At 41.6% G+C, this 13,961-nt stretch overlaps 1 protein-coding gene across 1 annotated transcript; it reads right to left on the minus strand.

Moving 5' to 3' along the window:
• Positions 1-1,321: 1,321 nt before the first annotated feature.
• Positions 1,322-9,353, minus strand: trib1 (tribbles pseudokinase 1). The gene is made up of 3 exons (XM_079368745.1): positions 8,712-9,353; positions 7,684-7,976; positions 1,322-3,870 (listed from the first exon to the last, which is right to left on the minus strand). The coding sequence occupies exons 1-3, from the start codon at positions 9,018-9,020 to the stop codon at positions 3,396-3,398; spliced, it is 1,077 nt and encodes a 358-aa protein (XP_079224871.1). The 5' UTR covers positions 9,021-9,353; the 3' UTR covers positions 1,322-3,395.
• Between the last annotated feature and the right edge of the window lie 4,608 nt (positions 9,354-13,961).

A 13,961-nucleotide genomic window follows, 5' to 3' on the forward strand; every position in this document is an offset into this window, starting at 1 on the left:
CGATGCACAACGAGCTAGTAGTAAGAGGCTATGTCAGTGCATATTTTGTGATTTTACTTCCTTCAAGTTTGAGTCAAATTTGTGTAAAACATGTGTCTTGTCTGTCTTCTCTCATTAATTCAGAAAAAGGCCAGAACACAGACGCTTGATGCTTGACTACAGTACAGAGGTGACTCCCCTGGTGAGTAGAGCATCATGAAAGTAAAATAGCTAAATAATGGCAAAGCAACATGTCCCTGAGTATTATGGATATTGCGACATAAAGTTGTTAGCGCTGTTGCTGTGCTGTCTGTTGTTATATTCTCGCATAAACAAAGGTGTAAAGTGTGCTGGAACATTAGTGTTACCTTTTAAGATGGCTTCTTACCCCAGCTTTTATACTTTTATGCTAGCTAGCTATCATTTGACACACACACACACACACACACACACACACACACACACACACACACACACACACATACAGTTTTGGATATTGCTTACTTGACCCACTCCTATACTTTCTTGGGGCCTTGTTGTCATCCCTTGAGGATTCCAGCTCAAATGTGTTGAGCAATACTTGGTTTGGCAGCTACCCAGCATCTGAGACACTTCAGTTACCCTGTTGATACCTAATCTGACTCTTGAACTCACACACACGCATACATACACACACACACACACACACACACACACACACACACACACACACACACACACACACACACACACACACACACATACAAAGGAAGACATGCAGGCAGGTATGCACATGATCACGCACGCAGCGCTTACACAAGCCCTGACCAGCTCTGCCTGAGGTAGTCATAATACATAGTCGATAGAGACACGCCATGCTCTTATAGGTCAAAATATGATTCATCTGCAAAAGGGGATTAAATAAAGAAGAATATTTTAGTTTAAATAGCGCAGGTGTTAAGTGTTTGAAGAGCTGGCCTCCCGCTCCACCGCTTAGTGCTAAAGCTAAGGAGAAAAGACGAGTTGCTTATACACTCCCCCTGTATTCCAGGAAAAGACACTGACCCACTATTGACATTTAAGTGTTTGAAGAGTTACATGTTACATTACGCAAAGGTCAGAGTAGAGTAAACTGTTGCAGACAGAGATGGAAAGAGTGTTTTTTCTTTTTCTTTTGCAGGGATGCAGTTGAAAGCGATGAGGAAAATGAGAAAAGGATTGTTGCTCTCACAGCCATGAAGAGAAATGTGTGGAGAAAGCTTCTGCAGGAAAACCATCGAGGCATATAGGTAAGCAATGTAATGCGCAGGTGTTTCAATGTTTGTGAGAAAGGCAAGCAGTACGGATGAAAAACACATCAATGTGAATATGAAAAAAAGTGATCTTTATTCAACACTTCCACGCATATTTCAAATATACATATTTACATCTCTTCTACAATGAATAGATCTCTTTTGTGTAACCCTGTGGGACTAATAACAGCCTCTAGGTTCTGTCACAAATACATAATTCACAGTGCAATATGAAGTTTGTGCACCCGTGTCAGTTTACTCTACAGGTCACATGAATGTGTGACTAACTTTACATTGTATGAACAAAACCATTAAATTACTTCTTTGCGAGGAGCAATTCAAATTGTCACAAATCTGTTAACAGCTTAAGCTGACGAGAGAAATAATTAAAGGATTGCAACAGACGTTTTGTTAACCTTCTGCACAACCAAAAAAATTGAACAAGACCTTCTCAGATATGCCAGATTTAGTACCATTATCAAAATAAATGTGCCAGAATGAAAGAGCTGGCTGCAGACTGTAAGGCTAAATGTCGCTTAATGCACCTGTCACTATCCAAGATAAAACATCTTTAAAAAACATGATACATCATGTCACTAACTGATGACTCAAATCCATGGATGCACAGCTTTCAGTGGTGAAAACAAGAGATAAAAAAGGAGGGTAATAAGGTACCATTAAAAAAAAAAAAGAGAGGAAAAAGTCCAAACAGATTCTTCCAGCCAAGGTCAGGACCATTCTCCACAGACACGCTAAAGTGGTGAGTCATCATCAGACATCCAACATCAAATATCGCCTGACTGCGACTGATTCAGAGATGTTCCATTTATGAAACACAGTGATACAGGCACAACACTCAGCACAGCTCAGCTTTGTTAAAGCAACAAGGCTTGACATTATTTTCCAAAAGAAGTGAAAAAAGAAGCTCAACTGAGAAAGTCTTCATTTTTCTGCCATCTTCTGGTTACTTAACTGGATACTCGTTCAGAAAAAAACAAATATTTCGGGGTAATGAGTTAAGTCTTATTGCATTAATAGGAAGAACTAGTTGGGGTTTAAAAAAAAAAAATAATAATGATAAAAAAATATCTTATAAGATTAAAATGGCCATCTCTGTTTGTTGAAAAATAGAGAACATCTTCCATAGTTTGAGTTTTAAAAACAGAAACAGCTTAGTGTTAGCAGTTAGCTGCAATTTTCACGAGTGCCAAACAATGTCCAAAACCCCTTTCTGTTCAGATGTATCTTTTCTCATATTCAGCTTCAAGCTAGTTTTTCTTTTCAGATCTAACTGTAAAAAATGACAACATTTTGGAAATGTACTTTTCTGTTAGCCTTGTGCAGAGACTTGAGTAAGCTCATTGTCACAGCTCCACAGTTCACACAGTTCAGTGTGTGTGTGACAAACTGTCCTCTTCTCTGTGCGAGTCTTACACCAGTAACACCCTGCATCTCTCTAACCTTCTGCGCTTTCTGTGTGATTTGTAAATGCTGAGTAGTTGCCAGATTGGCAGTGAAACATCTTGGTAGCGTCCCCACTGAGTATGACACATCAGTCCTCTGCTAACCATCTTTCTCACTTGATGACAACTCCTGCTGCCAGACTTGTAGCTTGTGCTCGGCCTTCCTCGAGCCTGTGTGACGGTGAGTCAGCTGGTGGAGCCTGCAGCCTGGTCAGAGAGTGAGAGGAACAACATCCCTGTCTCATCCCCGCCCGTTCAGAAGTCGTGTAATGCTTTCTGAAAGAGTCGAGGCTGAGAGCTTGAACTGTGACTACTGTATACAATGAGTTTATTTTCTGTGATATACTCATAGTAGCCTGCAGATTATATGGTAATCTGTTAATGTAATCTGGCAAATTCTGAGTCTTTGTTATGTCTTTTAGCACCAAATAATTTCAAAAACATACATATAGAGACACAATGAATGATCATTGTGAAGAATGCCCTTAGCAAGTAACACATATACGACAACAAAATACAGTACAGTAGGATTTGTAGAAAGCTTGAGGGTGTATGAACACTCCACAGTACACAAATGGGTTTCAAAAAAGTGCCGATGTAAAAAAAAAAAAACAACAACTATGACTCCCTCATAGCATTTCTTGTTTTGGTCCCTCAGCCAGAGTCTGCTGATTCTAATCTGTCAGCAGAACAGATCATCATTCTCTTCCACGTCAAAGGATGGCACCATCTGTTCCGCCGAGCTCACTTCCTGTTCACCTAGCGCCACTTCCTGCGAGGAGTGCGCCTGGTGGAACCACGGGTGAGCAAGCAGCTCGGTGGCCGTAAGTCTCTCCCAGGGTTCTTTCCTCAGCAGGCTCTGGAGCAGACACTTGGCCTTTGGCGACAGACCCTCTGGCAAGCAACACTGGCCTCTGCGGATTTTGGAAAACAGCGTGGCCGGGTCGGGGTCGTGGAACGGGTAGCGGCCTACCAGCATGGTGTACAGCATGACTCCCAGGCTCCACATGTCTGCCATCTTCCCAGAGTAAGGCGCAGAGCTGCTGAGGATCTCTGGACTGACGTAGGCAGGGCAGCCATGGGTGTCTGACATGGAGTCGTCTTTTGGGTCCTCTAGGACGCGACAGTCCTCCAGGCTTTCTAGTCTCACTTGTGTCCTGTTAAGAAAACGTCAAAACAAGGTCAGGACTTTCAAAGCATCTTTAAGACATAAATCACGTAATTTTTTCATTGAGATACACTTTTTTTTAAGCACAAAAAACCCCAATAAGAATAATAATTATTAATTTTTTTAAGTGCTTTTGCTAAAAGTGCAGTACATGGATTAAAAATAAAAAAAGTACTGAAAATTAAAAAATCATTTAAAAACAAATTGAAAAAAAAAAATTATATTTCAACAACCCAAACTTAACAACAGGACAGCAGAGAAACAACTCAATCACTCATATGCAACACTTAGCAAGTGGGACGTGGCTTGGTTTTGCATACCTCAACTGAACATGCCTGTCTAATGTCTAGAAGTAGACTTTTCCATAATGTGGGAAAAAAAACCCTGCTCAGAGGCCCCCTTCTTTCTGACTTTTGGGACACACAAATGACCAGTCCCCTGATGCAGGCACACACACACTGTATGGATTCACCAGGTCTATCAAGTACGATGATGCACTGCCATTTTCCAATTTGATAAGTTATCTGTTTAGGCACCAGTGACTACTTTAGGCTGTGATGTTTAATGACATCATCTGTAAACTTACAGAGAAAGCAAATTTACTTATCTTAACTTAACTAAATGTTCTCGTCGTCCGAATCAGCATAACATGAATGGAGTATTATCTGCAGAATATCTTGTTCTTGTCACAAATTATGCTCTCAGAGTTCCCATGTACAGCAATGTTTAATGCTCAAGTACACCACTGCGTTTGTGTGTGTTTTGTGTGTATGTAAGCAAGTCTATTTCGGACAGTGGCTTTGTAGAACACTGTCAAACATTTCAGAGACCTGTTCTATGTAAGACACTGATTGCGTCATGGAAAAACTTAGCATCCTTCCCTTAGCCTTAAGCTACAGATGGACAGTAACACATATGCACACACACACACACACACACACACACACACACACACACACACACACACGCACACCAGACATCTGTGAACTTACTGTGACCTACATGCATCCTAAGCAAATTTCCTAGCGCACACATGGTTTTCATAAACATGCATATAAAAACACAACTACAGCACCCTCCTTCTCTCATTGTAACGCACAAAAATTGACAAGATGAGGATAAAACCGCATATGAAGGGACATGTTTTCTAAAGCCAGAAATCAACACTACATAATTTCAAAAGTTCTCAATACAGCAGCAGACGTGTTTTAAAAAAAAAAAAAAAATCAGTATTTCATTTGTGCCTTTTTAAATTTGTTTCCACGTTGAACACTGGGTCCCCCCCCGAGTCAAACACACATGAGAAGTGTGCTGTGTCATGTCACTTTCAAAGGGTCGACCCTCTGCGTGAGACACTTCACTCGTCAGACAGAGTGGCTTGAGAGAGAATTCGACAGCCCGAGACAGAGGAGGATGAAAAGAGTGACAGGCAGGAGATAGAAAGCAACAGATATTTAAACACTGAGACAGCGGAGGAGATAAGCCAGGAAAGGAGAATGTGATCGCTGGAGACAGAAAAAGAAACAGAACAGTGAGAGTAAGTGGGGTGGAGAGAGTGACTCATCCTTCTGCTGAGAGTACATATCTTCTCTCTCTCTCTTTCTCGAGCTGAGGCTATCTGCACCTGGGTCCCACACTCTCGGCGCCAGCCATCCCATAATTATCCTCAAATGGCTGTTGCCACATCAGTGACGCACGGGAAGGCTGGCCCTGTGTGAAGCTCCGCATGCTTCATGGTGCTAGTCACCTTCCCTAAACTGGCTTTTCCAACTGCACTGCCCGTGATTGCATTTGTGTGTGTGTGTGTGTGAGTGAGTGGAGACAGCGTTTGTCAAATTGTTATGACTTTCTCACCCTCTGGCTTTAGCGCTGCTTTGTCAGGGCCGGGACATTACATCACAATTCAATTGTCCTGGTTTGAAAAGATGTCTGATTGTGAATTTAGAAAAATGTATGAGGGGATGAATCAGGTCATACCAAGTGAAAAACATTTCAAGGAGACTTGCATTTGTTTTTTCAGATATGACAAGCCACATTCCATGATGATGTCCCACAGATACTAAAAGTACAAGAAGAATCTTCAGCTTTGCTCTTAAAGTCACATCATCATAAGATCGTGAAAGGAGCCACTGTTTTATGTTGACGGGGTGGATGTAAAGAGGAGTTCGGGTAAAATACACCATGTCATCCTGTAACACCAGGGTCAAAAGTGGTTCAGTCTAACAAGTCTAACAGCATCAGTGTTGCTAAGCTGTCACCCAGCTAAAGAAATACTGAATTGCGAACAAAAACAGCGTTTGAGCATTTGAGCTTGCAAGGTGGAAGAGCATTGCTGCTTTGAATGTGTTATCAGCGTATATATACGAATATGCAAACATAGACACACAAACACAAAGAAAGAAAATGAGCTATGCCCCCCCCCCTGCGCACATATACACTGTGACTCATCGCTCTGCAGCCGTATAGCTATCAGAGGGACACAACCAACTTCAGCTTCTCTTACTGCCTGTCTGCTCTCATTCATCTAGTGTGACCCTGCTAAACCAGAGGTCACGACTGGGGAATGTTACTGTTGAAAAGTCTCCATAAAAAAAAAAAGAAAAGAAATTGTTTGTCTGGGGGGGGGGGGGGGGGGGGGGGATCAGCGGTCTCTTACAGGAAAGGGAGTGACGCAAGGGCAAAGAGGCGACAAATAGTTTTGTAAGCATGGGGTTGTTGTGTGCCTTCCTCAACAGAATGCAGCACTGAGAGATGCAGACACTAACGTGTGTGTGGGTCGGTGTGTGTGCGTGGGCAAAGCGTTTGTACTCCTTCTTCATGGATGAAAGTGTATCTGAATGAATCCTTGTTGGAAGCTTCTGCAGGATATTTATGATGTAATTTATCAATAAATAATGAGTAATAAATGTAATCTAAGACATACACCACATCAGGGGGCTGATTGTCTCATTCACAAGCCTCGTCTAGCAGCTTTGCCAAACTAACACCCACTTCATACACACACACACACACACCCATGCACAACAAACACACAACAAAAGTCCCATCGAGAGTGAGAAAGGGAGACAGACAGAGAGGGCGAAAAATCTGGGAAGCCATGCCGTCTGCCTCCACAAGTACAGAACCTCCTACTCTATCTGTGCCCACATGGATATGTGCACACATGGCCTCTGTGTAATAGCTGCTGCCATGTTTGTTTTACTGGCACATCATACTGCACTGTATCAAAGTCTGAGAGCAGCCAAATTAAGTTTACTGGGTGAAACTGAGAATTGGTTGTTATATTTAAATAGTTGCTCATATTAACATGGTGGCCATGTTGTAACAAGGTGTTGTAATATTGTAGGCTTGGCGATCTGTTCCAGGTTGCTTGTTCTATAGATCACTGATGATTAATCCACCACTTTCAGATCTGTGTGCAAATTGAAAAGCCGATGAAGAGTGAACGTCTGGAGGAAAATCTGCTCATGTAGCCCACTCTACTAGGATGAACAACATATTGTACAACACTTTAGCAACCTTTAGCACTTTAGCAATAACAGTTCATGCTATTAGTCAAGCACTTTCAGATAAGATTTCAAGCTAACATTAAATTACATTACTGTCTTATACATATTAGCTAGTCCAGCTAATATAAGAATTGTAATTACAGCAATGGTCATGTAGGCTATAGTCACCCACAACCTGATTAGTAGTGTGAAAATACACAGCTGCTGTGTGATATGGTGAATTTGAGAAACTTTTGGTGTCATCTGAGCACTAAATTTTTCGAGTCTGTTCTTCAAGTACTTTTACTTCTCACCTTTTTTCATCAGCGAAGACAAACTTTCTCAGTTTGAGGTCACCCAGCACGATGCCATTCATGTGGCAGTGGGCCACAGCCAGAGCCACCTGCCTGAAGAGCCTGCAGGCGTGCTCTTCATCCAGCCTGCGACAGCTCTTCACCAGGGTGTGCATATCTCCAAAGTCCTTGTCCAAGAACACGTAGGCCTTGCGTTCGCCCAGAATAATGTCCCTGATGTCAGCCACATTCTTGTGGGCTGGTAGGATCCCGTAAGATCTGATCTTTTCCTGGTACACCCCCATATCAAAGACCTGGGAGATAGAGAAGGAGGAAAAAAGGAGGGAAGGGGAGAAAGTGTGAGAAGGAGAGGGAGACAATGGTTTAGTGTGTTATTAATGATCATCAAAAGGAACAAGTGTACACAATTTGGCATCAACTCAAAAAGGCGTGGGATTAGCTTTGATTCCAGCTCTGCTTTTAATGCATGTGCATGACAAATGAATCACCAATGCATGAAGGGATAAACTTTATTAATCAACAAAGCCAAACGCCTGCAAGTCTTTCATGCAAAATAAAGACATGGAAGTGGAATACAGAACAGCTCCTGTCCTTATCAGAGCACATCCTGATCATGATAGTGTCTCTTTGTCTCACATGTTTGCATTTTTGTGTATGTGTCACGGCTGGCGTAGCTATTGCAGTGACGTGTATGCAAATGAGCCTTTGACGGACTGTGTGAAGCAGTGCCAAGGATAGGTAAGCTATTTATCACAATACAGCTCAATACAAAAGTCTGAGAAATCTGTCACAGATGTAAACAGATGCAACAACAATCAAAGACTCCGATATAGTTCCCGTTTAAAAAAAAAAAAATCATGAAGCAAACCTCACGTTATGACGAAAATTATGACACAGCTCGCATGAGATTGGGTGAAATAGTCGCCTAAATACTGATGACATGTCAGACAGGCTATTGAGCAACGTGCTGTCTTGAAACACCATTCATTCAGAGAAATTGCACAATGAAGAGGATTGCGCATGCATACCTTGCACAGCAGCTCATCGCCTGTGTCGGTGTTCAACCCGCTGTGCACGCTCTCCCGGTCTGCCAGAGGTAGAAGCAAAAACGGTCCTATCCTGGATGGGCCCTGGTGGGTTCCTGTGATTGGGTTTGAGACGGGGCTCACTGGGGATCCGGGTGAGGTACCGAGGAGGAGTCCCTGTGTGTCACCGGCTTCAGCGCTCAGCCTCGCGCATTTGGCCAGCAGCTGGTCGTCTGAGTCCAGCCGTTTGTGCGCGACTCTCCCGGTGCGGATGCAAGGTGCCGGGCTGCTCCATTGCAAGTTCATCCTCATAGATCGACTCAAAGCAAAAAAAAATAACCCTGATTTATTTAAGGATGAGTCCTTTGACGGTTAGAATAAACAACATACTCTACGCTCCATTTCTCCGTGTAAGACTAGTCATATAGCTGGATAGAACTTTTGACGCGTTTTTGGTAATTATCCAGCCACGCGTCCTTTCCTCTTCGAGAGTTGGTGTCTGCTGATCTGAGGTCTTTGTTCTTTTGGTGAGAAAATCCCGATACCGTACAGTTCCCCCTACAGATAGAGAAAGACAGACAGAGAGAGAGAGAGGGAGAGAGAGGGAGAGAGAGGGAGAAAGGCACTGCCTCCTCACACTCAGAGAGGCAGAGAGTGAGTGAGCTGTGATGATGTTGAGCTCAAACACTCCGCCCGACCAGTCCAGCCTCCTCCTGGTGACACAACCATTGAGCAATCCTGTAACGGCACCGGCTCTGTGAGCATAGCTCCGCTCTGATGAAACTAGCTGCTGTATTACGTTTCACAGAAAACAACGTGAGCATGTGGTGCAAACATTATTTTGTGACTATATCTGCCTTGGAGCTCCTATAACTCCTGCTTTAAGATTTTACAGAGAGAAAAAAAAACCCGATCATGTGAGAGGAATGAAGAAACCCTCTTTTACTTATCATGGTTGTCTCATCAAGCATGCACATGTTTTAGACAATAATTAACAGCCTTTCAAACTCCCTCTCTGAGTCACTTTTTCCACCTTGTTCAACTTTAAGAGTTTCTCCATAGATTTCCTGGATGGCACCTGAACTGTTTGCACTCCAAAAGTTCTGCCATAAGTGTGAAGTGTAGCCATAACAGACAGTGTGTGAGCCTTAACTTTAACTTAACATCCCCATGATATTTTCCCATGCTGAGCCTGTTTGTTATGTGGAGATGACTCACCCCTATAAAGCCTGAGTGGTACTGGCCTATAAGCATTCAAATAAAATATGCCAGCGTGGCGCCGAAAAAAACATCATAGCAGATGAACTCCAAGAAGGTTAAAAGTAGTTGTGTAAGCGCTCCAATAGTCTGCAACTTGTTTCAACATTATGTAATGTTCTTATAAAGAGTATAACTATGGACTGGAAATTGAAAGATCAGGTATATTCAGTATGGCAAACGTGCCTGTTGAAATGATCTGCAATACCAGGTACTTTAAATGTGTGCTTGTTGAAGTGTGTAAACACCACTAAGGGATGACAATGTGTGTGCTGCCCAAGGGTCTTTTTCCACTGCTCTATGTTGAATAGGCACAGTGGCTGCAGTAGAGGCTTACTGTGTGTTTACTAAAACACAGAGCACCAGCTGGCCTGGGTTTTTGCATGCACTATAACCCCCCCCCCCCCTCGCACCAGCCCTGCAGCCAAACAGAAGCATGCCATTCCGAAGCGTTTCTTTTTCACATTTCCGACACCATTCCTTTCTTCCACGAAGAGCTCACACACTCCGCTATGCAGGTCACAGCAGCTTGACTCTGAAAGGTCACGTTAACCTGTCTATGCAGGCCATCCAAACATGGAGGAGCTGCAGATTCCACAGGAATGATGGCCTGTTATTTTTAGGCGCTGCATTCTTTCTTTGTGCAGTGGTCGTCCTATGAATGAGGTGACTCACTAGCTGATTGATGTGTGTGCGTCGCTGTGAGCAAGTGTTTTTTTCATGCCGTCGAGCAGGCACAAGAACAGGTTTCCTCTCTTGCTCTTGCTATGGAGTTCAAACAGTACGATGGAGAGTCATTATGACAATCATCAGAAGAGCTATGGAAGGCCGACAAAGTTTATTGTTATCTGACAATAGTCGCTACCTGCTGTGCCACTGCACCATAGTGATGATGCATGTTTGTTTCTTGTTTATACGTGACACATAGTTAAGGCATACGCTTACTTGTTTGTGTTGGCAGGGATGAACACAATCTATTGGCATGTGTTATGACTGTGTTTTATTATGAGTTTATACTGGACACATTACAAGGTTAAACCATTCTACCAAGGAGGAACCTTCAGGGCTGAAAAATAAAGCCAATGCAGAAGTGCCAAAAACTGCAGTTCATCAAATAGCCTCTAGAGTGTTGCTCCAAAACAGAGTCCATTTTCCATTAGGCCCCATATTACAATCGTTGCAGCTCCAAAATATGTTTGTGTTGTTGGTTTCTTTGGAAAGCTTTTCCTGCAAATATCACATATTTTACACAATTTCTTTATGATGTAAACTCCTGATGTTATTCTATCAAAACACTGACACTGTGTAGAAACAGCTGGACATATTTTTATTCAAATAAATAAAAAGCTAGTCAACTCAGACCGCCAAATGGAATCTTATTTTGATGTTTGGTAAATTGATCAGCCAATCAATGTGTTGACCACCAATACAGTGTATGCTCTGATGACCAACACCAACCACTCATTCTACCTGCTCCTCCAAACACAGTTTTTACTTCAGCATGCAATTGCTAAAGATAGACTATAGGCATTATTAAACAGCAGTCCGAAAAAGAACGTGACTGCATTTTGATTCTATTTTGGGCTGCATGTTGTAGCAGTATATAGCTTGCACCCAGTGTGTACCTCACAATGTATGTGAGAGTGTCTTTGTGGATTGTGGCAATATCCCCCCATGTCAGTGAGCTGGTAGAGAAAACAGTATTCAGGGCATGCTCTCCCTTGTTATAATTAGCTGAGTCACTCACCACCAGCAGCGGGGAAAAGAAGCCGGGGAATTGATCTGCCCTGAGAATGGTTCAATCTTATCTGGCAGACAGCCAGCCATCACTGTTAATTATTCTTCATTCAAGCTGCTGTGGACAGAGCTACAGACCTGAGACTCGAATTTCAGTCAGACTAAGTAATTTTCTACCTGACTTCCAAAATCGAGATGGCAGAAAAATGTTTAGCAGTTTTGAAATAGCAAAATGCCAATAATCTTTAAACAATCCTTAACAGGCTTTACTCAGTTTTCTGTCTTTCTGGAATGAATACTTCATAAAGGTGAGAGATGGACATTCACATTTTCACTACTACACATTTTCCACCAAAGCTCTTCTACTTGGCAATATTAGGAAGTAGCAAACCTCTGGTGTATGGTATTAAAAGAACCGTTACGAAATAAAGTTGATATATGGATGTCTTTTAGAGAAGAAAAAGATGATATATTTTAATACAAGCAAGGGAAAGTAGTGACATTTATAGTCTTCACTTTATGACCCAGGAGAGTTAATATGAGTGCAACTGTTAAATTCACTTTGTCTAACTAACATCGGGGTTGCTAGTAACATTAGCAATGATTCTGGATAGTTGTGTTCTCATAGTTCTTGTCCCCAGTATTCCATGTCTTGTCTTACTTCCTTCCTTTGTCTTTGTTTTCCCTTTTTTGATTGCCCTGATTGTCTTCACCTGTATCTGATATAGTTTCAGTGTACCGTCTCGCTTGTTGTCATATCAGACGTCTACCTGCTTGAGTTCGGCTGTTAGTTTTCTCCTCGTGTTTTTATTTGTTTTGGTTTTAGGAAAAGTTTTGTTTGCCTTTTGTTTAAATACATATTTTTTGGTTTTGATTCTTCGCGTGGGTCCTCTTCTTTGTTTTTCAACAAAACTGACAGTTGGCGTTAAATAGAGCTGAGCCTGCAATAAGCCACAGTGGTCTGAATTTCTCAGATTTCAAATTTTAAAAATGCACGGAACATGCAGAAATCATAAACCGGGATGCTCATAAAGTTCATGCACTCTGTGCTCTATGTTCTGAGTTCAAGCAGTTGTGATCTCTTGTCCATCTACCTGGACCTGTCAAAAATCAATTTTTGCTTTGCATTAGGATACATTTATATGGATTTGTTAGTGACGATTGGTTGCACACTATTTTCACAATGCATTGTGGCATACAATAACTCCACTATTAAGAGTATAATAACGCTCAAACATAATTTGGAAACCCTGCGAAATGGTGAATGTCCTACATAGTGAACTATAAAGTGAGTGGTGTGTGATTTTGGACACAGCCTTTTATTGTGTTATTTCTACATTCTGTTTCATAAGAAAGGAAAAGGTTAGAAAAATAAATGGCACTTCTCTCCAAGACAGTTATTTTTACTGTTAGCCGTAGGCTATAGTTTCATCACTTAATTAGCTAACATGACCTTGTTGTTACTTGTTAGCGATAAAACCATATTCAAACAACTGGATCAGCTATTAATGAGCTGAATCAATTTATGTAAATATATATAAGGGTAGTTAAAGTTACTGTTCTTCAATTTATAGGAATTGGTTAATTTAGTTTTTCATTTTTAATTGATCTGAAGATGTCGAAATGAAGATATTTGTGAGCCAAAAATCTACTCAGACTGTTGCTCCAACATTTTCAACTTTGCTATATCTCTATATTTCCAATATGTTAATAACAGTTGACCCTATTCTGAGCATCTGGAAAAGTCTTATAAGAAATAGGAAGTACAGAAAGTGAATGCAACAGCTGTCATTTTATATGACCCTCTTCCTCTATTAGTATGAAACTGTTTGCTGCTTCTTTGTCTTTGATCATTTTTTGGAAAGTGGATTTGTTTTCTGTAAATGTCTGATTGTCTGCCATCACTGTTGTGTCTTTGAACAGCTGACGCTGTGAATGTAGATTTCTTGTGTGGGAGAAAGGAATGAGCTGTTGGATATTCCAGTTTGCTCGCAATAATAATGATTGAAATTCTATTTTCTTGGACTGCAGATTCTGACTTTGGAACAAAAATCAAACTTTGATACTCCTCTATTCTACTGTATATATTTTATAAAAAAGCTCCCAGACTCTGTGAACTTCATGAACTCATGAGCTGAGATTTCATCCAAAATTAGTCATCAGCCCACCATAACCCCCTCTACTGAATGTTATATTTTCACAACCCTGGCCGACCTCAAGGACAATCAATCAAACCAGCAGCAGAGATGGGGATTGTTT

This window comes from Symphodus melops (genome assembly GCF_947650265.1).
Source record: "Symphodus melops genome assembly, chromosome: 18".
Lineage (NCBI taxonomy): Eukaryota > Metazoa > Chordata > Actinopteri > Labriformes > Labridae > Symphodus > Symphodus melops.

Excerpts from the sequence above, each read along its gene's own strand:
- trib1 (XM_079368745.1), bottom strand. The coding sequence starts at position 9,020 with ATGAGGATGAACTTGCAATGGAGCAGCCCGGCACCTTGCATCCGCACC. Across the intron at positions 7,977-8,711 it reads GCGATGAGCTGCTGTGCAAG|GTCTTTGATATGGGGGTGTA; the intron begins GTATGCATGCGC and ends TCTATCTCCCAG. Across the intron at positions 3,871-7,683 it reads GTCTTCGCTGATGAAAAAAG|GACACAAGTGAGACTAGAAA; the intron begins GTGAGAAGTAAA and ends TTTTCTTAACAG.